At 45.6% G+C, this 23,482-nt stretch overlaps 1 protein-coding gene across 1 annotated transcript; it reads left to right on the top strand.

Moving 5' to 3' along the window:
* Window positions 1-2: 2 nt before the first annotated feature.
* Window positions 3-23,461, top strand: CNOT9 (CCR4-NOT transcription complex subunit 9). Its single transcript, XM_040358183.1, has 8 exons — window positions 3-133; window positions 7,992-8,171; window positions 9,940-10,055; window positions 13,470-13,579; window positions 15,684-15,793; window positions 16,032-16,130; window positions 18,467-18,558; window positions 22,738-23,461. Exons 1-8 carry the CDS (start codon window positions 110-112, stop codon window positions 22,904-22,906), a joined length of 900 nt encoding a protein of 299 aa, XP_040214117.1. The 5' UTR covers window positions 3-109; the 3' UTR covers window positions 22,907-23,461.
* The last annotated feature ends 21 nt before the right edge of the window (window positions 23,462-23,482 follow it).

Below are 23,482 nucleotides of genomic sequence, written 5' to 3'. Positions count from 1 at the left end.
GAGGCGGCGACGTCACCGGAAGGGGCCGGGCGCCGGTTGTTGTTGGAGAGGGGGAGGCGGAGGAAGAGCGGACCCGGACAGGAGAGAGCCCCGGGGGGAGGCTCCGAACATGCACAGTCTGGCCACGGCGGCGGTGAGTGAGGCCCGGAAGGGAATATAGAGCCGGGGCCCTTCCGGAGCATACGGGGGGCCCCGAGGGGGGTCATGGAGGGCTCTGAGAACATGGAGAGGTCATATAACGAATCAGTCTCTGAGATATCACAATAGAACTGAAGGAAACGCGGCTTTCATTTCGGATAGAGTGAGGGGGGGTTAGAACCCCTGTCAGCGGTGCTTTATTTGTTGCCAGCTGTGTCCCATTGAGGAGATTTTCCCTCACTTCCTGTCGCATTGCCAAAACAGGAAGTGAGGAATGTCCCACCGGTGTCCCCATTCAAAGGTTTTACCTCAGTTACCGACGCCTCCAATATTAGGATCCACGCTTATGATAATGGTAAACAGTGAGATCCCCCCTCTCTATTTCTCCTAACGGGGACACTGACAGGGGTTCTAATCCATCTCTAACCCATCCAAAGCTTTATGTGACGCAACAGGCAGGATGGTCAGTGAAGGGAAGTAATAGGAGCTGAGAATTGTTCCACAGGTACAAATAATAATCATGGAGTTGGGAATTATGTCTGAAGGGGGACAAACACCCTCTTCCTGAGAAGATTTTGGGGGACCCTGAGAAGAGGATGGAGGATATCCCCAGAGGAGAACGTGGGGACACCCTCTGAGGAGACGTTGAGCTGACCAATGAGGAGATGGGCACTTCCTGAGGAGAAAATGGGGAGGACAAGGACACCCCCTGAGGAGATGATGGGAAGACCAGTGAGGGAAGGAGGACACCCCCTGAGGAGATGATGGGAAGACCATTGAGGGAAGGAGGACACCCCCTGAGGAGATGATGGGAAGACCAGTGAGGGAAGGAGGACACCCCCTGAGGAGATGATGGGAAGACCAGTGAGGGAAGGAGGACACCCCCTGAGGAGATGATGGGAAGACCAGTGAGGGAAGGAGGACACCCCCTGAGGAGATGATGGGAAGACCAGTGAGGGAAGGAGGACACCCCCTGAGGAGATGATGGGAAGACCAGTGAGGGAAGGAGGACACCCCCTGAGGAGATGATGGGAAGACCAGTGAGGGAAGGAGGACACCCCCTGAGGAGATGATGGGAAGACCAGTGAGGGAAGGAGGACACCCCCTGAGGAGATGATGGGAAGACCAGTGAGGGAAGGAGGACACCCCCTGAGGAGATGATGGGAAGACCAGTGAGGGAAGAAGGACAACCCCTGGGGAGATCCATGAGGGAAGGAGACCACTAAGAAGAGGACAAGGACACATTATCCCATCTTCTCCCCAGGAGGTGTCCTTGTCCTCTTCTTAGTGGTCTCCTTCCCTCATGGATATCCTCAGGGGTTGTCCTTCTTCCCTCACTGGTCTTCCCATCATGTCCTCAGGGGGTGTCCTCGTCCTCCCCTCACTGGTCTTCCCATCCTCTTTTCGGGGGTCTCCCCATATTCTCAGGGGATGTCCTTGTCCTCTGCTCATGGGTCTTCAAGCCATGTTCTCCTCAGGAAGTGTCCTTGTCTTCCCCTTACAGATTATCCCATCTTCTCCCCAGGAGAAGACAAGGACACTCCCGGAGGAGAACATGGCTTGAAGACCCATTAACAGAGGACAAGGACATCCCCTGAGAAGAATATGGGGAGACCCCCGAAAAGAAGATGGGAAGACCAGTGAGGGGAGGACGAGGACACCCCCTGAGGAGATGGGGGAGACAAGGACACCCCCTGAGGAGATGATGGGAAGACCAGTGAGGGAAGGAGGACAACCCCTGAGGAGATGGGGAGATCCATGAGGGAAGGAGACCACTAAGAAGAGGTCAAGGACACCTCCTGGGGAGAAGATGGGATAATCTGTAAGGGGAAGACAAGGACACTCCCTGAGGAGAACATGGGAAGACCCATGAGCAGAGGACAAGGACACTCCCTGAGAAGAATATGGGGAGACCCCCGAAAAGATGGGAAGACCAGTGAGTGGAGGACGAGGACACCCCCTGAGAAGATGGGGGAGACAAGGACACCCCCTGAGGAGATGATGATGTGACCAGTGAGGGGAGGAAGAAGACACCACCTGAGGAGAAGATGGGGAGAGGACAAGGACACCCCCTTGAGAAGATGGAGAGACCAGTGAGGGGAGGACGAGGACACCCCCTGAGAAGATATGGGGGGGATGGGGACACTCCCTAAGGAGACGATGGGGGGGGGGGGAGACCCTTTAGAGTACAAGGACACCCCCTGAGATGAGACAGGTAGCGGAAGGAAGAGGACACCCCTTGAGAAGATGGGGAGACCAGTGAGGGGATGACAAGGACGCCCTCTTAGTAGAAGATCGGGAGATCCATGAGGGGAGGATGAGGACACCCCCTGAGAAGTTGGGGAGACCCTTGATAACCCTTTAGAGCAGTGGTCATCAACCCTGTCCTGCAGGGCCCACTAACAGGCCAGGTTTGCAAGATAACTGAAATACATCACAGCTGATATCATTTGCTCCTCAGTGATTGCAGTATTCTAGACTGCATCTCCCCAAGGTAATACATAAAACCTGGCCTGTTGGTGGGCCCTGCAGGACAGGGTTGATGACCACTGATTTAGAGGACAAGGTCATTCCCTGAGAATATGAGACCAGTGAGGGGAGGATGAGGAGGAGAAGATGGGTAGAGGACAAGGACACCCCCTGAGAAGATGGGTAGAGGACGAGGACATCCCCTTATTGAGAAGATGGGGAGGACGAGGACACCTCTTAAGGAGAATATGGGGAGACTACAAGCACACCCCCTTGTTGAGAAGATGGGGAGACCAGTGAGGGGAGGACAAGTATACTCGCTGTGCGGATTATGTGGACAGGGGGGGTGGGGGACTGAGGAGAAGAAGTTGAGACCAATGTGGAGGGCAAGGACAAGATGAGGAGAAGATGGGGAAAACCATTAAGGAGAGGACCAGGACACCCCCTTAGGAGCAGAGGGGGAGACAATGACACCCTCTTAGGAGAAGATGGGGAGATCCAGGAGGGGAGGACAAGGACACCACCCTGAGGAAGTGATAGGGGAGGACGAGGACACCCAGTGAGGAGAAGATGGGGAAGACCAGTGAGCAGATGGTGAAGACCCCCACTGAGGGAATCTGAGATTGGGGAGGGGCTCCAGAATCATTCTAGAGATCTTTCAGGAAACTCTGAGGGGACCCCAGAAATGAGGACAGGGACACCTGAGGAGATCATGGTAAACTCCCTAGGAGATACATAAAGACTACTGAGAACATGTGGAGACCACCATGAGAACTCCCCTGAGGGAACTACAAAGTGGAACAAGGATCCTCGAGAGAGAGGGGGAAAAAAATATATATGCATATAGAGAGAGACCCCTTAAAAGGAAGAAAAAAGAGAACCCCTGAGGACGTTATCAAGACCCCATAGCTGTAAAGAACAGGAGACCCACTGCACAGGATATACAGAGTCCACTAAGGGGACAGGGACTAGAGGTCCTCAAAGGAGTTATAACTGGATGAAGCTCTATTGAAGAACTATACAGACCCCTGAGGAAGGGGGTCAAGGAGACCCAACCTGAGGCCATATAAAGAGACTCCCGAGAACAGTGAGACAAGGCGGGTTCAAATACGACCCCTTAATGCATATATAGGAACCCCTGAAAGTCAAGGAGACCTACCTAAAGCAGTGTAACTGGGAATGGAGATCCCATGAGTTAGGAGGGACAAGGAATCCCTTTCAGGAGACATGCTGGCTCCTGTAGTTTCCTCCTATATACAATAGATGAAATGCATTTGACTGTAAAGAAAGACTAGATTGGTGATGCATCATCTTCATTTATTGATGGTTAAACCCGTGGCATACAGTCACCCCCTTCACCTTTTCCAGGAGAAGGCAGTGGCACAGACCCTCCTGATTTTCACAAGGGCCAGTGACACTAACAGACTTCTCTATCCATATTGGGGGGGGGGGGGGTAATTGATCCCCTGCAGATTTTGTGCATTTGCCCACTTAGAAATTAAGGGTCTATCATTTTTTTTTATCATAGGTGTATTTTAAATGATAGAGACATAATATCAACCAAAAAATCCAGAAAAAAAACACGATACAAATGTTATAAATTGAGTTGCTGTTCAGTGAGTAAAATAAGTATTTGATCCCCAAGCAAACCATGACTTGGTACTTGGTGGGGATACCCTCGTTGGTGATCAGAGGTCAGACGTTTCTTGCAGTTGGTGATCAGGTTTGTACATCTCAGGAGGGTCCACTCATCTTTTCGGCTCTTCTCTTGGCAACTTGAAGTTTCAGCTCCCTCCATATATTTTCTATAGGATTAAGGTCTGTAGACTGACTAGGCCACTCCATGACCTTAATGTGCTTCTTCTTGCGTTACTTCTTTGTTGCCATGGCGGTATGTTTTGGGTCATTGTCCTGCTGGAAGACCCATCCATGACCCATCTTCAGTGTTCTGGCTGAGGGAAGAAGGTTCTCATCCAAGATTTTACAATACATGGCCCCGTCCATTGGCCCCTCAATGCGGCAAAGTTGGCCTCAAAGCATAATGTTTCCACCTCCGTGCTTGACTGTAAGAACACCATGCAAGATTTCACCTCATGGGGTGAGGATGGTCATGAGAAAAGTGAGGGCTCAGCCCAGAACTACACGGAAGGAGCTTGTGAATGATCTCAAGGCAGTTGGGACCACAGTCACCAAACAAACCATCGGTAACACAATACACCGCCATGGATTGATATCCTGCAGCGCTCACAAGGTCCCCCTCCTCAAGAAGGCACATGTACAGACCCATCTGAAGTTTGCCAATGAACATCTAAATGGTGCAAAGGACTGTGGTCAGCTGATGTGTGGGAGGGTCATAGTCGGCAATGTTCTTCCTCCAAACATGGCGAGTTGAGTTGATGCCAAAGAGCAAAATTTTGGTCTCATCTGACCACAGCACTTTCCCCCAAAACTTCTCCGAATCATTTTAGATGTTCATTGGCACACTTCAGACGGGCTGTACATGTGCTTTCTTGAGGAGGGGAACCTTTTGTGAGTGCTTCAGGATTTCAATCCATGGCGGTGTATTGTGGTACCAATGGTTTGGTGACTGTGGTCCCAACTGTCTTGTGATTTAATTCACAAGCTCCTCCCGTGTAGTTCTGGGTGGATCCCCCACTTTTCTCATGATCGTCCTCACCCCATGAGGAGAAATCTTACATGGAGCTCCAGACTTAGGCGATTGATGGTTATTTTGTATTTTTTCCATTTGCGAATACCGTATTTATCGGGGTATTGTGCGCTCCGGCGTATAGCGTGAACCCCTAAAGTGGACCCGCATTCCTGTAAAAAAAAGATTTTAGTACTTACAGTTTTGGTGTCTTGCGCGGGGTCCGGCGTCCGTCTGCGGCTTCGGTGGTGTCCTCCTCGTCGGGTCCGGCGTCCTTCTGCGGTGTCCTCCCCGCTTCCCGCGCTGAGTTTGAACTTCTGCGCCGGCTTATACCGAGCGCAGTACACTCGTGTATAGTCGGGCAGGCTCGGCTCCTCTCGCGGTCACGTCCTGTACGTCCAGGACGTGATTGCGAGAGAAGCCAAGCCTGCCCGACTATACACGAGTGTACTGCGCTCGGTATATGCCGGCGCAGTAATTCAAACTCGGCGCGGGTATCGGCGTAAATCGCGCACCCACGATTTTGCCCTGAATTTCAGGGCAAAAAAGTGCGTGGTATACGCCGATAAATGCGGTAATCGCTCCAACAGCTGTCTTCTTCTCACCAAGCTTCTTGCTGATGGTCTTGAAGCCCAATCCAGCCTTGTGCAGGTCTATAGTCCTTGTCCCTGATGGCCTCTGACAGCTCTTTGGTGTTGCCCTTGATGGGGAGGTTTGAATGGAAGAGATTCTGTGGACAGGTGTCTTTTATACCCATAACGAGTTGTCATTAGGAGAACCTTCCTAAGGCCCGTACACATGATTGGATATTCCGACAACAATTGTGTGATGGACGTGTTTTGTCGGATAATCCGACCATCTGTACCATCGGACAATTCTTGTCGGAATTTTCAAGAAATATTGGATGGTCATGCTCTCAAATTGTCTGACAACAAATGTGTTCCGTCAAATTATGCGAACGTGTGTACACAAATCCGTCAAAGTACAAACATGCATGCTCCGAACCAATGCTAACCATAAGACATTGGCAGAAGTTGCCCAAAGGGTGGCGCTAAAGAGCAGAAAAAACACGTAGTTTCATGAATGTTGGCTGAAAAAGTTGTGCCGTCTGTATGCAGAACAAGTTCACGGCCAATGCCCTTCGGACAAAAATCCACGGATTTGTCCAATGGAAATCCGATCGTGTGTGTGTGTGTGTGTGCGTGTGTGTATGAGGCTATATGTTGATAGGACTGATCTGTGTACCACATGAGCACCTACTGTAGCCAGTCTGTGGGTGGCAGAATTATTGTTGGTTGGTAGGGGATCAAATACTTATTTTACTCACTGAACTACAACTCATATTATAACTTTTATATCATGTGTTTGTTCTGGATTTTTGGTTGATATTCTGTCTCTATCATTTAAAATACACCTATGATAAAAAAATGATAGACCCTTATTTTCTGTGTAAGTGAGCAAACTTACATAATCTGCAGGGGATCAAATAATTTCCCCCACTGTACATGACGGGATGCAAGCTTGTCCAGCAAATTTCTAGGTTTGGCTCATGCTTCATTCTTTTCCAGCTAAAGCAACTGCTATGGTACTCCTTAGTTTAATCATTGTATATCAATTATAGCTATTTGTTTTCCATCATATTCTTTTTATACAGTATAACCTTGGATTGTGAGCATAAATTCGTTCCAGAAACATGCTTGTAATCCAAAGCGCTTGTATATCAAAGCATTTTTTTTACAGGTTATAAAAGATAAGAGAGGCGCCTCTAAGTGTAGCAATAAGTTGCTAAATGTTGTACCTTCATTTACCACTTAACCCCCAGACCATATTGCTGGTCAAAGACCAGAGCAATTTTTGCGATTCGGCACTGCGTCGCTTTAACTGACAATTGCGCGGTCGTGCGCCGTGGCTCCCAAACAAAATTGGCGTCCTTTTTTTCCCACAAATAGAGCTTTCTTTTGGTGATATTTGATCACCTCTGCGGTTTTTCGTTTTTGCGCTATAAACAAAAATAGAGCGACAATTTTGAAAAAAAATTATATTTTTTATTTTTTGCTATAATAAATATCCCCCAAAAATATATAAAAAAAAAACATGTTTTTTTTTTTCCTCAGTTTAGGCCGATACGTATTCTTCTTATTTTTCGTAAAAAAAAATATCGCAATAAATGTTTATTGATCGGTTTGCGCAAACGTTATAGCGTTTACAAAATAGGGGGTAGTTTTATGCTATTTTTATTAATTTTTTGTTTTTACTAGTAATGGTGGCGATCAGCGTTTTTTTTTTTTTTTTCCCGGTACTGCTTACACACACAGCTCCCGGTCCTCGCTCTATAACAAACATTCGTGGGTGCCCAGCGGCGATCGCACCCCTAGTGGCCGCTTAGAGAGCCGACGTTATACTACGGGCTCTCGCGCAGGGGAGCCGACCTGCCGCCGTAGAACTGCGGCAGGTGGTTGGCAAGTAGTTAAATGTAACCATATTGCTACACTTAGAGGCTCCTCTTTTCTCTTTTATACTCAGTTGTGACATGACGCTACTCTTATATCAAGACATCGCTTGTATATGAAGGCAAAATGTATTCAAACATTTTGCTTGTCTTGCAAAACGCTCTCAAACCAAGTTACTCTCAAACCAAGGTTTTACTGTATATAATAATAATAATAATATTATTATTATTATTATTTAGAACTCGGAGGTTTCATCTGTTTTTTTTATTTTTTATTTCCATATACAGCCTGGGCCAACAGCACTTGCCCCTGTTGACAGAGAGAAGATTTATCAGTGGATCAATGAATTATCAAGCCCAGAATCTCGGGAGAATGCGCTGTTGGAGCTCAGCAAGAAGCGGGAATCTGTCCCTGACCTCGCTCCCATGCTGTGGCACTCATTTGGTACTATTGCGGCACTGTTACAGGTTTGTTTCTTTTATGTGAACTGGACATTCACCTATTATAACCAGTTACAATAACCTAGTTTTTATGTATATAATACTGACCCCATTCTAAAGATTACACTAATGCCGTGTACACACGATAATTTTTCAGCATGAAAAAAAAAAACGTTGTTTTTCAGCAACTTCATCATTAAAAACGACGTTGCCTACACACCATCGTTTTAAAAAAATGCTCTAGCAAAGCGCGGTGACGTACAACACGTACGACGGCACTATAAAGGGGAAGGTCCATTCGCCTTGGGGCTGCTTTAGCTGATTCCGTGTTAGTAAAAGACGATTCACGCTTTTCTGTCTGTTACAGCGTGATGAATGTGCTTACTCCATTATGAACGGTAGTTTTACCAGAACGAGCGCTCCCGTCTCATAACTTGCCTCTGAGCATGCGCTGTTTTTTTACGTCGTTTTAGTCCACACACGATCATTTTTTACAACCAGAAAAACAACATAGTTTAAAACGACGTTAAAAAGTGCAGCATGTTTGGGGGGGGGGGGGGGGGGATTGTCGTTTTTCAGAACCTGAAAAATTATGTGAAGCCCACACACCATCATTTTAAATGACGTCTTTGAAAAACTATTTTTTTTTTTTCATACCGAAAAATGATCGTGTGTACGCGGCATAACAGTCCCATCTTGCATATTACTCATCCACTACATTTTGTAGTAATACAGATCATTTAGATTTGCTGGTGTAGTTCAGCTGGTCTTTTATCAGTCTTCTGAGGTTTGTCTTCAAAGTGATTGTACCGTCACTCGTGATAAAACATGTAAATCCCCTCCCCTACATGAAGATGTGTGCAGTATCTGTAGTTTTTAGAAATGAAAATACCTTATTCTACAGCCGCCCCTGGGAACTCGCGTGACTTGCCGGTGCTCTACCTCCTAGATCTAAGCACTACGGGGGGGGGCGGGGGGGATGAAAACTGGAGAGGTGATCAAATGCCACCAAAAGAACGCTCTATTTGTGGGGGAAAAGGACATTAATTTGGGTACAGCGTCTTAAGGGGGGTAAATCTTCCAAGGCTGAAGTGGTTAAAGAACAAATACTGTAGCAGCTAACTTTTAGGCTTCATTTCCACTGACGTTTTTACAGCCACTTTTTTGAGCGTTTTTTACAGCTTAAAAACGCCTGTCCATGTTATTCTATGGCATCATGCCCACATAGGCGTTTTTGAGCTGTAAAAAAAACACAGGACTAGGGCGTTCTGAAGCTCCAGAGTAGAGCTGTAAAAACGCCAGACGTTAAACGCTCAAACGTGCGAAAGTGCTACCGCAGCGTTTTTTGAGCTTTTTTTTTTTTACAAAATAAACATGGACAGGCGTTTTTAAGCTGTAAAAAAGGCTAACCCAAGTGGCTGTAAAAACGCAAGTGGAAATGAAGCCTTAAAAAGAAGTACTGTCCGTCAAATCCTGCGATGAGGGGCTGGGCTACGCTGTGCTGTCGGTCTATAGATGCAGGCAGCACAGCTCAGAATCGAACCCTCATGAGTCTTCCCATAGGAAGTAGCTTTCTATAGGGGCACTCGCAGTAGATGAGGACCTGGGAACACTGGCTGGCAAGCCCAGAAAAGGAGGAGCGTTTTTATTATTTTTTATTTTATTTATTTTTTTCCGTGAACTTATCCTTTTAAAAATCCATTATTCTTATTTTTGTAATGTGACACCTTTTTTATATCTTTGATGCCTGTGAATGATGATTAATTCACTAAATATTTTCTGGTGTTTTGTGCAGGAAATTGTAAATATCTACCCATCAATAAACCCACCTACCCTGACAGCACATCAGTCCAACCGCGTGTGTAATGCACTGGCCTTGCTACAATGTGTGGCATCACACCCGGAAACCAGGTAAGGAATCGGGCACCTGTGGTTGGATATATGGTGCGTTTGGTCTGCGGTTTTTATTTTTTTGCGCTATAAACAAAAAAAAGCGACCATTTTGAAAAAAAAAAAATGTTTTACTTGTTGCTATAATAAATTGCCCAATTTTTTTAAATAAAATTATTTTTTCTCAGTCTAGGCCGATACGTATTTTACATATTTTTGGTAAAAAAAAATCACAATAAGCGACTGGTTTGCGCAAAAGTTATAGCGCCTACAACATAGGGGACAGAATAATTTTAATTTTTTACTAGTAATGGCGACGATCTGCCATTTTTTTTTTTTTTTTTTTTTTTTTTTTTTTTTTTATTGGGACTGCGACATTATGGCGGACACTTTTGACACATTTTTGGCACCATTCACATTTATACTGCGATCAGTGCTATAAATATGCACTAATTACTGTATAAATGTGACTAACAGTGAAGGGGTTAACACTAGTAGGTGAGGAAGGGGTTAAATGTGTAGCCTGGGTGTGTTCTAACTGTGTGGGGGGAGGGGGTGACTGGGGGAGGTGACCAATGCTGTGTCCCTATGTACAAGGGACACAGATCGGTCTCCTCTCTCCCTGACAGCACGTGGAGCTCTGTGTTTACACACAGAGCTCCACGTCCCTGCTGTTACCGACGATCGCGTGTTTCCGGCGGACATCGCGACCGCCAGGCACACGCATCGGCTCCCGAGCGATGCGCCGGGCACGTTGTCTCCCCCGCTGCGCGCCCCCCAGCGGTGCGCACGGGGAAAGACAACTCGTTCTCCTCTCTCCCTGACAGGACGTGGATCTGTGTGTTTGCACACACAGACCCACGTCCTTGTCTCTGTAACCGCCGATCGCGGGTGCCTGGCGGACATCGCGGCCGCCAGGCACGCGCATCGGCATCTCAGTGATGCAGCCGGCGCGCGCCCCCTAGTGGCCAGGAGGAGCGGAGGCCTTAAAAAGACAGCCTCCCGGAGATTTAGAGCCACCCTGCGGCCGTACAAAGTCGTACGGCCGTCGGGAAGTGGTTAAAGGCCTCTACACACGATCAGAAAGTCGTAGGAAAAATACCACTTTCGAATCGATCGTACGATAATCTGATTGTTGGTACACAGTTTACGAGAGCCAATCACGACAGTTCATCTGATTATTATCCGATCGGACAAGCATGAAAAATGTTCTCGTACAATACCAGATTGTACGATTTTCATTTCATCAGTACAGTTGTCTTTCAAAAATACAATACAACACCTTACTTCGCTTACAAATTTTTATTCTGTCATACAAGAATTTTCATATCTTTAGTAAATGATTAGTTTTTCTTTATTCTGTTTAAAAAAAAAACAAAAAAAAACTCTTAACAGTACAATAAACAATGCGCATTCCAAAAAAATACATTTATACAATACATTTTGCAATATACAAAGTAAACGCTTTGTTTAATCTGTCCAATAACCTCATCATGTGTACCGGGCATAAAGCCGCTCTCCATAATAAAAATGGCACATGGGTTATGTTTCTGTGTATTGATGCTACTGTGAACTGGAAAAAAAAAGGGGGGGGGGGGTTAGTTGCCTTCCTTAACCTCTTAAGGACTGAGCCTCTTTCTGAGATTTCTTGTTTACAAGTTAAAAACATTTTTTGCTAGAAAATTGCTTAGAACCCCCAAACTTTTTTATATTTTATAAAAAATGTTTTATATATAAAACACCCTAGAGAATAAAATGGCGGCCGTTGCAATACTTTCTGTCACACCGTATTTGTGCAGCAGTCTTGCAAGCGAAAAATTTTTTGGGGGAAAAATATACTTTTTTTTTTTTTTTATAAAAAAATAAGACCACAGTAAAGTTGGCACAATTTTTGAAAGATAATGTTCCGCTGAGTAAATTGATACCCAACATTTCACACTTCAAAATTGTGCCCGCTCGTGGAATGGCGACAAACTTTTGCCCTTAAAAATCTCCATAGGCGACACTTAAAAAATTCTACAGGTTGTTTTGAGTTAGAGGAGGGCTAGGGCTAGAATTATTGCTCTCACTCTACCGATCATGGCGATACCTCACATGTGTGGTTTGAACACAGTTTTCATATGTGGGCACTGCCGCATGCGAGCTCGGCGGGACGGGGCGTGTTTAAAAAAAATATATATTTTTCTTATTTTACCTTTTTTATTTTTTTTACACTGTTCTTTAAAAAAAATATGTCACTTTTATTCCTATTACAAGGAATGTAAACATCCCTTGTAAAAGAAAGCATGACAGGTCCTCTTAAAGCGGAGGTTCACCAGTACAATATAGATTTTCCCCTTAGATGGATGCTCGTTTTGTCTAGGGGAATCGGCTATTTGTTTTAAAATATGAGCTGTACTTACGGTTTACGAGATGCATCCTCTCCATCGCTTCCGGGTATGGGCTGCGGGACTGGGCGTTCCTATTTTGATTGACAGTCTTCCGACGTTCGCATCCATCGCGTCACGATTTTCCGAAAGAAGCCGAACGTCGGTGCGCAGGCGCAGTATAGAGCCGCACCGACGTTCGGCTTCTTTCGGCTACTAGTGACGCGATGGATGCGACCGTCGGAAGCCTCTCGGAAGACTGTCAATCAAGAAGGAACGCCCGCTCCCGAAGACCCATACCCGGAAGCGACGGAAGAAGATGCATCTCGAAAACGGGTAAGTACTGCTCATATTTTAAAACAAATAGCCAATTCCCCTAGACAAAACGAGCATGAAGCTAAGGGGATTGTTTAAAAAAATAGATTAATGGGTGAACTCCCGCTTTAAATATGAGATCTGGGGTCAAAAAGACTTCAGATTTCATATTTACACTAAAACGCAATAAAAAAAAAATGCTATGGTATGGAGACGGATCACCTCCGCCACTACCGACCGCCTCCGGTAAGTGGCGAAGGGCACGGGAGAGCAGCGGGAGGGGGGGGGTTTCTCTCCCACCACCGATTTAAAAGTGATCGCTCTGCGAATCCGCCGCAGAGACTACTATTATCGGAAACCGGACCGCCGGCTGAAGAGGAGGATATCTGGGTTATGGCAGCTAGCTGCTACCATAACAAACATATCCCTCTTCAAACAGCCTGGAAATGGTTTGTTACTATACTCGGTAATATGAAAATAGTTCATCCGCCCCCTGCTGAGAGTTCACCTATCCCATGTATGCTCATGGAAATCAGTAACGTCGGATCAACCAGAGTGTGCAGGAAATGCATTACTGTGAGCTGCGAGGTGGCAGGTAAGTTTGTCTTGCAGAAGAGACTTGACAACAAGTGCTGCCTTCTCATTGTTTGTTTTAAAAAAAAAAAAAATTAACATTTAAAGTTTAGTTTTGCTATAACTCTATGCCATTTTGAAAAAAATTAAGTTTTATATATATTTTTTTTTTCTGTCCCAGGTCTGCCTTTCTTGCAGCACATATTCCATTGTTCTTATACCCTTTCCTGCACACCGTCAGCAAAACCCGGCCTTTCGAATACCTGCGGCTGACCAGCCTTGGAGTAATCGGTAAGTTCATCGGTATCTGGAGACTATTTTTTATTTTTTTGCTATAACAAATATCCCCCCAAAATATACAGTGAAAACGTAGGTTTTGGGCTATACTCGCCGTATAAGACTACCCCCCCTTCCGAGGTAACACCATTTAAAAAAAATATCAGAAACATAAAAAAAACATCAGACTTTACATCAGATTTGATTAAAACACTGTAATTTATTACTTACTGGTAAACTTTTGATGGGGCTTTTAAATAAATTACCTTTGTTATTACAGTATAAAGATGTTACTGTTCCAAGAAACCCACTCCAGGTCTTTATCATTTTCTTAAATCTGCTTTAAACGGTTGCAGTCTCATCACAAGTACATTACTGGTACAGTACAGTAGTGCCAGGCAATCGTAACACTGCAGAATACAGTGTGCACCGCTGAGCCAATCACAGCCGGCAATGCATTTTATTTATCTTTTTATAAATGCAAAGCCTGCTCGGATTGGCAGAGGCTGTGACATCATCAGCCCGCGCCGCTACAATCCGAGCAGGCTTAACAAGCTCTGTTTTCAGCAAAGTGCATCGCCCGCCGGGATTGGCTGAGCGGCGCATACTGTATACAACAGTATTACCAAGCAGCCCGGCGGGCTTCAGATCCATCTGGCAGCAGCATCTGCACCCGGATTCCATCTACACCCGGCATATAAGACGACCCCCGCTCTCTGGCAGTGTAATTAAGGCGTAAAAGGTTGGCTTATACGCCGGAAAATACGGTATATAAAAAAAAAAATCTTTCTTAGTTTAGGCCGATATGTATTCTACATATTTTTGGTAAAGAAAAATCTCTAAGTATTGATTGGTTTGCACAAAAGTTTTATAGCGTCTACAAAATAGGGAATTGTGTGGTTTTTTTTTTTTGGTTTTTTTTTATTGTGACTGCGACATTATGGCAGACACATGGGACACTTTTGACACTGTTTCGGGACCATTGTCATTTATACAGCGATCAGTGCTATTAAAATGCACTGATTACTGTGTAAATGACACTGGCAGGGAAGGGGTTAACACTAGGGGTGAGGAAGGGAGTCCTAGGGAGTGATTCTAACTGTGTGGGGGCAGGGCTACATGTGACATGACAGTGATCACTGCTCCTCATCACAGGGATCAGTAGATTGGTGTCTTGTCACTAGGCACAACAGGGAAATGCCTTGTTTACCTAGGCATCTCCCTGTTCTGCAGCTCCGTGACACGATCACGGGTCACCGGTGACATTGAGTCTGCGGGCACAGGGTGCAAGCCGTGCCATTCTGCCGACGTATATGTACGTGCGGCAGTCGGTAAGCGGTTAAAGTTCATGTGCGTGTAGAGGCAGGCATCTCAATTCTTTGGCAATATAGTGTATATATGTGATCATCCACCCTCCAGGTCACCCCATATCTTGGTACTGCAGCAGGAATTGAGGGCGGGGGCGGTAATTATTAGGGTTGTCCAGATACCGATACTAGTATCGGTATCGGGACCGATACCGAGTATTTGCGGGAGTACTCGTACTCGCGCAAATGCTCCCGATACCTAAATAGAATACTTTTTTTTGTATTTATCAACATGTTCTATGAAAATTCTTTGAGTTTTTTACTACTGCGTGACAAGCAAATAAAACATTTTTATTCATTTTTACTCATTTTTATTCTTTTATAATGTCTTGAGTTAGAGTTCTTCATAATTCTAAAGAAAATATCCTTAGTCTGTATTGTGGTTTGAAAACTGTCACATGACATTTAAAAAAAGTATCGGTATTCGGTATCGGCGAGTACATGAAAAAAAGTATCGGTACTTGTACTCGGTCCTAAAAAAGTGGTATCGGGACAACCCTAGTAATTATATTATCAAGCTGTTCCTTTCCCCGCTGGGTCTTTTATGCAGCGTTTTAGGGAAGAGGGGGCAACATGAAAAAGCAGACCTTACCGCTGAGATGGAAGATTCACTTTAGTTTTTTCTTGCAGTTTTAGAATATTGAAGCACTCCTGGGATAGGAAGATAAATCCTAGTTTTAATCTGTTTTGTATTGTAATGTTCTATGCATCGTGTCCAAGTTTAATAACCGTCTCGTTACTGTTGGTAACAGGAGCTCTGGTGAAAACAGATGAGCAAGAGGTCATCAATTTCCTGCTGACCACAGAAATTATTCCACTTTGTCTGCGTATTATGGAATCTGGAAGTGAACTCTCTAAAACTGTAAGATTTTTCTTTCCTCCCCATTATCTCTGTTGAGAGAAATTGTTACTTTCCAGCAATTAGACTCTTTACCCTCTCCATCCATGTTTATTGCCAATGGCTTCTTCCTGTCTCCTATCTATTACCTCCTGATTACAAATCCATCTGTCTGTGCAGCTGCCTTCATATTTTAGAGCTATGACTTCTCTTCCATCTGCATGTCACAATTTAATAATATCTTATTTACTTCACTTTTTAGGTAGCCACTTTTATCCTTCAGAAGATTCTGCTTGATGACACTGGCTTGGCCTACATTTGTCAGACCTACGAGCGCTTCTCCCATGTTGCTATGATTTTGGTAATGTTTTCTTCCTCTGTTCTTAACAGCTGCTACAAGTGCCCTAGGTGTAGACATATTATATATATATATATATATATATATATATATATATAAAGGGTTAACAAACCAAGTACAAAATAACTTTGCACTCGGTGCCAAAAATAAATAACAAACTCAAAAGGAGTTAAAGTGATTGTCAGAGCCGGTTCACACTTCCGCGGCACGACTTCAGGGGCGACTCTGCAAGGCGTCATGAAGACTTATGTATAGAAGTCAATGCAGGTCGCCCCGAGCCACCCCCGAAGTCGTGCAAGAACCTTTTTCTAAGTCGAAGCGACTTGCGTCGCTCCTATTAGATTGGTTCCATTGCATTGAATGGGACGCGACTCGTCAGGCGGCTGAGTCGCCCCAGTGTGAACCGGGTCTAAAGGTTCAGTTTAAAAAAAAGTCATACTTGCCTCCTCTGTGCACTTGGTTTTGCACAGAGTGCCCCCTGTTCCTCTTCTGGTGTCCCTTTGTGGCGCTCCTGGCTCCTCCTCTTCTCGTGTCCTGCCAGAGAAGCCCTCTCTGACGTGACACTCGTGCGGGCGCGCTCCTGTGTCCTGCTGCTGCATCTGTTGACACAGACAGCAGGACTCGGCTCCATTCCCCTCGGAACCTGCGTCATTGCATTTGATTGACAGCAGTGGGAACCAATGGCTGAGCTGCTATCAATCTATCCAATCACGACACAAGACACCGGCCTCAGATAACCCCATCTGGGAAGCGCTCTCCCAAGGGGGTTACCTTGCGAGCGCGCTCCCAAGTCCTGTATTCAGCGTCCATAGCCGCAAAATACAGGACGCGGCCCCACCCCCCTGGAGCCTGCGTCATTGGGTTTGACTGACAGCAGAGCAAGCGCAATCTATCCAATGAAGAGCCGAGAAGCCCGGGCAAAGGAAGAGTGCGTTCGACACATTGCTTTTCAGGGCTCAGGTAAGTAAAACGCGGGGCTGTAATCTTCGGATGTTTTTTCACCTTAATGCATAGGATGTATTAAAGGGGTTGTAAAGGTTCTTGTTTTTTTCACCTTAATGCATCCTATGCATTTAACCTTTACAACTTCTTTAATGTATCCTATGCATTAAGGTGAAAAAACGCCTGGCAATCGCCAGCCCCCCGTTTTACTTACCTGAGCCCGTTCGTCTCCTTGGTGCGTCCCTGCCGTCGTCCTCTCCACAGAATCCTGGCTTTAAATGGATTGATAGCAGCGCAGCCATTGGCTTCCGCTGATGTCAATCAAATCCAATGATTCAGGGGGTGGGACCGAGTCATACACTCAGCGTCTATGGGAGAGTGATTCTCCTAGGGCAGGGATATGCAATTAGCAGACCTCCAGCTGTTGCAAAACTACAAGTCCCATCATGCCTCTGACTCTGGGTGTCATGCTTGTGGCTGTCAGAGTCTTGCTATGCCTCATGGGAATTGTAGTTCTGCAACAGCTGGAGGTCCACTAATTGCACATCCCCGTCCTAGGGGGTTATCTAATGCATGGAGGAGCCGCGAGAGCTGCCGAGAGACCCCACAAGAGGATGTTCGGAGCGACTCTGTGCAAAACAAGATGCACAGTGGAGGTAAGTATGACATGTTTGTTGTTTCAAAAAAAATTAAAAAGGAACCTTTAGTATCACTTTACTGCATTCTCTGCATTGGGGTAAAAAAACTCCCCATTATTCTTTTTCCATCCCTCCCTATACACTTGTCTAAAGCCCCCAGGGGCTTAAACACGTCAGTGTTTTCATGAATGCTGGAACTTTTAACTCTGGATAATTAAAGGATTCCCTATGCTGTTTACTTACCGGACTGCCGACCGTATTTGACTTTGCTTGTCCACAATGCTTATAAACAGTTTGTGGAGGCTGGAGTCAGGGACTGGTTACATGTTTACCTTATCGGTTTTAGATTGAGTAGTAGCACTTTCTATAAAAAAATAGCCATTACAATCACTTTAAAGCAGGGATCCTCAAACTACGGCCCTCCAGCTGTTGCGGAACTACACATCCCATGAGGCATTGTAAAACTCTGACATTCACAGACATGACTAGGCATGATGGGAATTGTAGTTCCTGAACAACTGGAGGGCCGTAGTTTGAAGACCCATGCTTTAAAGTGTGTAGCGCCAACCTGAGCCTACCTACTGGCTGTTCTTTTGTCACTGAGGAAAAATTCAGCGGTTGCCAGAGCAGCTTTTGACTTTTTCTTTGTGCTTTCAGACTGCAGCATAGTGTGTTCTTCTATCTTCTAAGATAAAATAAAGCATTTGCAGTGTTCTTTAAAAATGGCAGAATATTAATGTACTTTAACTTATTTTCCAGGGTAAAATGGTTCTTCAGCTTTCCAAAGAGCCGTCTGCCAGACTACTGAAGCACGTTGTCCGCTGTTATCTCCGCCTGTCTGATAATCCACGGTATGTTCTGTGTTTGGGATGCTTGCAAAAAAACAACAACCTGTAACGCCTTTTAACCACTTGCTTACTGGACACATATACCCCCCCCCCCCCCCCTCCTGCCCAGGCGAAATTTCAGCTTTCGGCACTGTCACGCTTTAAATGAAAATTGCGCGGTCGTGCGACGTGGCTCCCAATCAAAATTTACGTCCTTTTTTCCCCACAAATAGAGCTTTCTTTTAGTGGTATTTGACCTCTGCGGTTTTTATTTTTTTGCGCTATAAACAAAAAGAGCGTCAATTTTTGAAAAAAAACAAACACTAACATTCTGTGCATTAAGATATAAAAGACTTTCTGTGTGCAGCAGCCCCCTTAATAAGTTCCCTCTCGAGCCAGCAATGTTGCAGGAGGGTCACAAAGTCTAGGGACTCTCCCTCCTGATTGGCTGAGAGCCACGGCTCCATGTCTGAGTGGACACACACACAGCGGCGGTTCGGCTGCCCCCAAAGCAAGCTGCTTGCTATGGGGGCAGCAGGGAGGGGCCAGGAGTGCAGGCGAGGGTCCCAAGAAGAGGGCTACTTTGTGCAAATCCAATGCACGGTGTAGGTAATTATAACATGTTTGTTATGTTTAAACAAACTAAAAAATGCTTTCTCTTTAAAGGGGTGTTCCAGGCTTTTTTTTATGTTTATTAAAAGTGAGCAGCTACAAAAAGTGTATCTGCTGGCTTTTAATAAACATACTTACCTGTTCCCCCCGGTCCAGCGACGTGCCGCTGGGAGCTTCGTTCCAGTCCCCCCCTTCACCGCCGGCGCCTCCACTGCAACTGTGGGCACCCGATCGTGACAGCTTTCGGCTTCACGGCCGGGCACCCACTGCGCATGCGCGAACGGCGCAGCGCTCCCTGATTGGACAGGAGATCGCCTGGGACCTGTCACGTGTCCCAGGTGATCGCCTACAGGGAGGGGCTACTAAAAGGCGATATGACGTATCGCTTTAGTGGTCCCTGGGGCGGAAGGAGGAAGTGGGACATGAAGTCCCACTCCTCCTGAAGCCCCAACTCCCCCCCCCCCCCCCCAAGAAAATTGCATGCCAAATGTGGCATGTAAGGGGGCAAGGAGTGGATTAAGCGGAAGTTCCACTTTTGGGTGGAACTCCACTTTAAGCTCAGTGCAGAGTGTATGATGGAGTGAGAAGAACTCCTCGATATACTTATTGATGAGTGTAGTTAATTTATAATCTGATATTTGTCCTTTATGTTAATATGCTGTGCTTCCTGTGTAGTAGTGCTACACAGTGGTTGTGCTTTAGTGGTTATCTCATTACAACTCTGTTGGCTCAGAGAGGTCAAAAACATGGAGGTTGAGAATGGTGGAAGGGGAAGTTTGATCTCTGCAATGATGAAAATATGATGCAGTAAGCGATTTTTAAAGTTTAAAAGCAGCTTGAAAATGATGTAAGGGAAATGTTACAGTAACTAAAAATACACCACAGTGGAGCTCAACCTTTTCAACACAGATGAACTCTTGAGATAACTATCCAGTCTCAGGAAACCATTGCTAAAAAAATCTACATCTCATGATATATGTTAGTGTGAGGGTCAGCAGGAAGAACTATCCTTCTATTTGTGGTCATTGGGATGAATCCTCCTTGGGCCCCTTTCACACGGGCGGATCAGTATGAGATCCGCCCCGTGAACCTCCGCTTGCTCAACGGGGATCGCTCCGTTGATCCCCGCTGAGCTGGCGGATGACAGGGCGGTCCCCACACACTGTGCAGGGACCGCCCTGTCTTTTCTCCGCTCTCCCCTATGGGGGGATCGGATGAACACGTACCGTCTGTCCGTGTTCATCCGATCCGCCAGACGGATGAAAAGTAGGTTTTTCCTCCGTCACACTTTGGCGGGTCGGATGTCAGTGGGCATGCCACCACTGACATCCGCGGCTCCATGGAGGAGCACAGAGCGCCCGTTCAGGTCCGCCTGCCAGTTTTTTAGGCGGACCTGAACGGGCCGCCCGTGTGAAAGAGCCCTTACAGATGGCTAAAAAGATCAATGGTGTCAGTGGAAAATTATGCGAGAGGCAGAAATTGCAAATTACTCAAGGAACCCTGCTAACATCCTGGAGGAACCCTGGTTGAGAGATTTTAGACAATTGTGCCCTTCTAACCTTCTGCCAATAATTTGGGGAAGGCCCCTTTCTGTTTCAGCATGACTGGGCCCTTGTGCACAAATTCAGCTCCATAAAGACATGGGTGGAGGAGTTTGGTGTGAAGGAACTCAAGTTGCCTGTATTCTGACTTCAACCCTACTGAACACTTTTAGGAATAATCAATGCCGATTGTGAGCCAGGTGTTCTCATCCGACATCAGTACCTGACCTCACAAGTTGGCACAAATTACCAGACACATGCCAACATCTTGTGAAAAAACCTTAGCAAGGTACAGGTGGTGGCCTCATAGAGGAGGGTCCTTCACATCAGTGGTTCTCAACCCTGTCCTCAAGTACTCCCAACAGACCATGTTTGCAGTTTTTCCTTTCATCTTGCACAGGTGCTTTAAATTGATGGCTTGGTATTTTTTTTGACAGCTATTTTATCGAAGAGAAATTCCCAAAACATGGCCTGTTGGGTTTACTCGAGGACGGGGTTGAGGACCACTGCTCCACATTAAAGTGGAGTTCCACCCAAAAATGAAACTTCCACTTTTTGGATATCCCCCCCTCCCTGCGGTGTCACATTTGGCACCTTTCAGAGGGGAGGGGGGATAAGATACTTGTCTAATACAGGTATTTTGCTCCCACTTCTGGGCATAGATAGCTGAGCCACCCGTGGCTATCTACGCCACTTCATGTAAAAGAATAATAGACCATAGTGCTCTCCGCAAAAATATTTTAATATAAAATAACACTTACAAACAAAGGCTATAAATCCAGTGCCAGGTAAACGGCGTGATAACAATGTGGAAGGCTGCGGGTGACGTCACGTCCTTCCCATCCGAACGTTGCGTCCCTAAGGGTGGGACTTCTTCCGCCGGATAGCACTTATGGTCTATTATTCTTTTACATGATTTGATACATCCCTCATTGGATACACCTGTGAGCCTGCCTGTCCTGTGACTCCATACTGGAATATAAGCCTGGATTTTACCCATATGGGAAAGTGCTTATGACCCTTTACTAATTGAGGGTCCATATTGTGAGGTGAGCGGCCATTTCTAATATTGGTGGAGGTCTCTCACTGTATTCCACGTTCACTACCTGCATGTATCAACTATAAGTCACGTTTGAAGATTACTTGGATGATTTCTTGATTTATGAACTTTGATTAGCGCTGCACTATCTCTTTTATATTTACTATAGGATTTTTTATGAAATTGACTCCTAGTGTTCAGCTGCTTTAAAGCGGGAGTTCACCCGAATTTTTTTTTTTTTAACATTAGATTGAGGCTCATTTTGTCAAGCGGAATCGGGTCGTTTTTTAAAAATCGAAGCAGTACTTACCGTTTTAGAGAGCGATCTTCTCCGCCGCTTCCGGGTATGGTCTTCGGGACTGGGCGTTCCTATATGATTGACAGGCTTCCGACGGTCGCATACATCGCGTCACGAGTAGCCGAAAGAAGCCGAACGTCGGTGCAGCTCTATACGGAGCCTGCGCACCGACGTTCGGCTACTTTTGGAAAATCGTGACGCGATGTATGCGACCGTCAGAAGCCTGTCGGAAGCCTGTCAATCAAATAGGAACGCCCAGTCCCGCAGCCCATACCCGGATGCGGCGGAGAAGATCGCTCTCTAAAACGGTAAGTACAGCTTCGTTTTTAAAAAAAACACCCGATTCCCCTTCACAAAATGAGCATCAATCTAATGTTAAAAATTGACATTCCTGGGTGAACCTCCACTTTAATATTGGGTTTTTTTATTGCGCTGATTTGTCTTCAGTTTTAGATGGACAGGTAAGTGTCCTTATTTTAAAAGTCAGCAGCTGCAGTATTTGTAGCTGCTGACTTTAAAAAAATAAATTGGAGGAACTCTGCTTTGATCTCCATGAAGATCATATAGATGAGATGGTCAGGTGTTCACAAAGCTTTGGCCATATAATGTATATGCTTGCTTATGTCTCGCGTATGCTTGCCATAAGTGTATTTAAAAAATGTTTATCGCTGTATGGATTATTTGAGCAAGTTTTGTTTCATGTTGCGTTCCAGAGCACGAGAAGCACTGCGACAATGTCTGCCTGACCAGCTGAAAGACACCACATTCGCCCAGGTCCTGAAGGATGACACCACAACCAAACGCTGGCTGGCTCAGCTTGTCAAGAACCTGCAGGAGGGGCAGGTCACCGACCCCAGAGGAATACCTCTCCCTCCTCAGTGACCATCGGCATAGGAATCCCAGACACAGCTGCACCACGCAAATAAACACAGCAAACGCACTTGGACTTTTCAGATGATGATTCCTAACCCATTGGTGTCACAGCCTCACGAATGGACAATTCCTGTTACCGTTCTTGCAGCTCTTCTGTGTAAAGGACGCAGGTATCCTCTCTAACGAGATAATTTCATCAGAGGCCGAACTGTAAGAAATTGTTCTTGTTGACCAAGAGTTTGTTGCTTAAATACTGTCCAGGTTTCTGGACGGTGGAGAATCCTCTTCTTTCATAATGTTTACAGAATAAACACGTAATCCAGCCAGTCCTTCTGAAGTTCTAGCTGCAGCACAAATGGGCCAAAGCATGCACCATACACTGCCTGTTTTCCCCTCTACAATTCTTCCAGAGCTTGTAGCTGTGTCTGAATTTTGGATATAATAAAAAAAAATACGTTTTTTTATATTTTCTGTACGTAGCTGTTCAAATACACAATGCACTCGTTTTACGGCAATGTTTTCAAAAAATTAAAACACATGGCTTCTTGCAGGCAAATGCAATTATTTCAGTGTTTGTGGTTTTCA

Source organism: Rana temporaria, chromosome 6 (genome assembly GCF_905171775.1).
Source record: "Rana temporaria chromosome 6, aRanTem1.1, whole genome shotgun sequence".
NCBI lineage: Eukaryota > Metazoa > Chordata > Amphibia > Anura > Ranidae > Rana > Rana temporaria.
This window is presented reverse-complemented; position numbering and strand designations above follow the sequence as displayed.

Coding starts and splice junctions, on each gene's coding strand:
- CNOT9 (XM_040358183.1), top strand. CDS start 110: ATGCACAGTCTGGCCACGGCGGCG. Junction 8,172..9,939: donor CTATTGCGGCACTGTTACAG/GTTTGTTTCTTT, acceptor TGTTTTGTGCAG/GAAATTGTAAATATCTACCC. Junction 13,580..15,683: donor GACCAGCCTTGGAGTAATCG/GTAAGTTCATCG, acceptor TGTTGGTAACAG/GAGCTCTGGTGAAAACAGAT.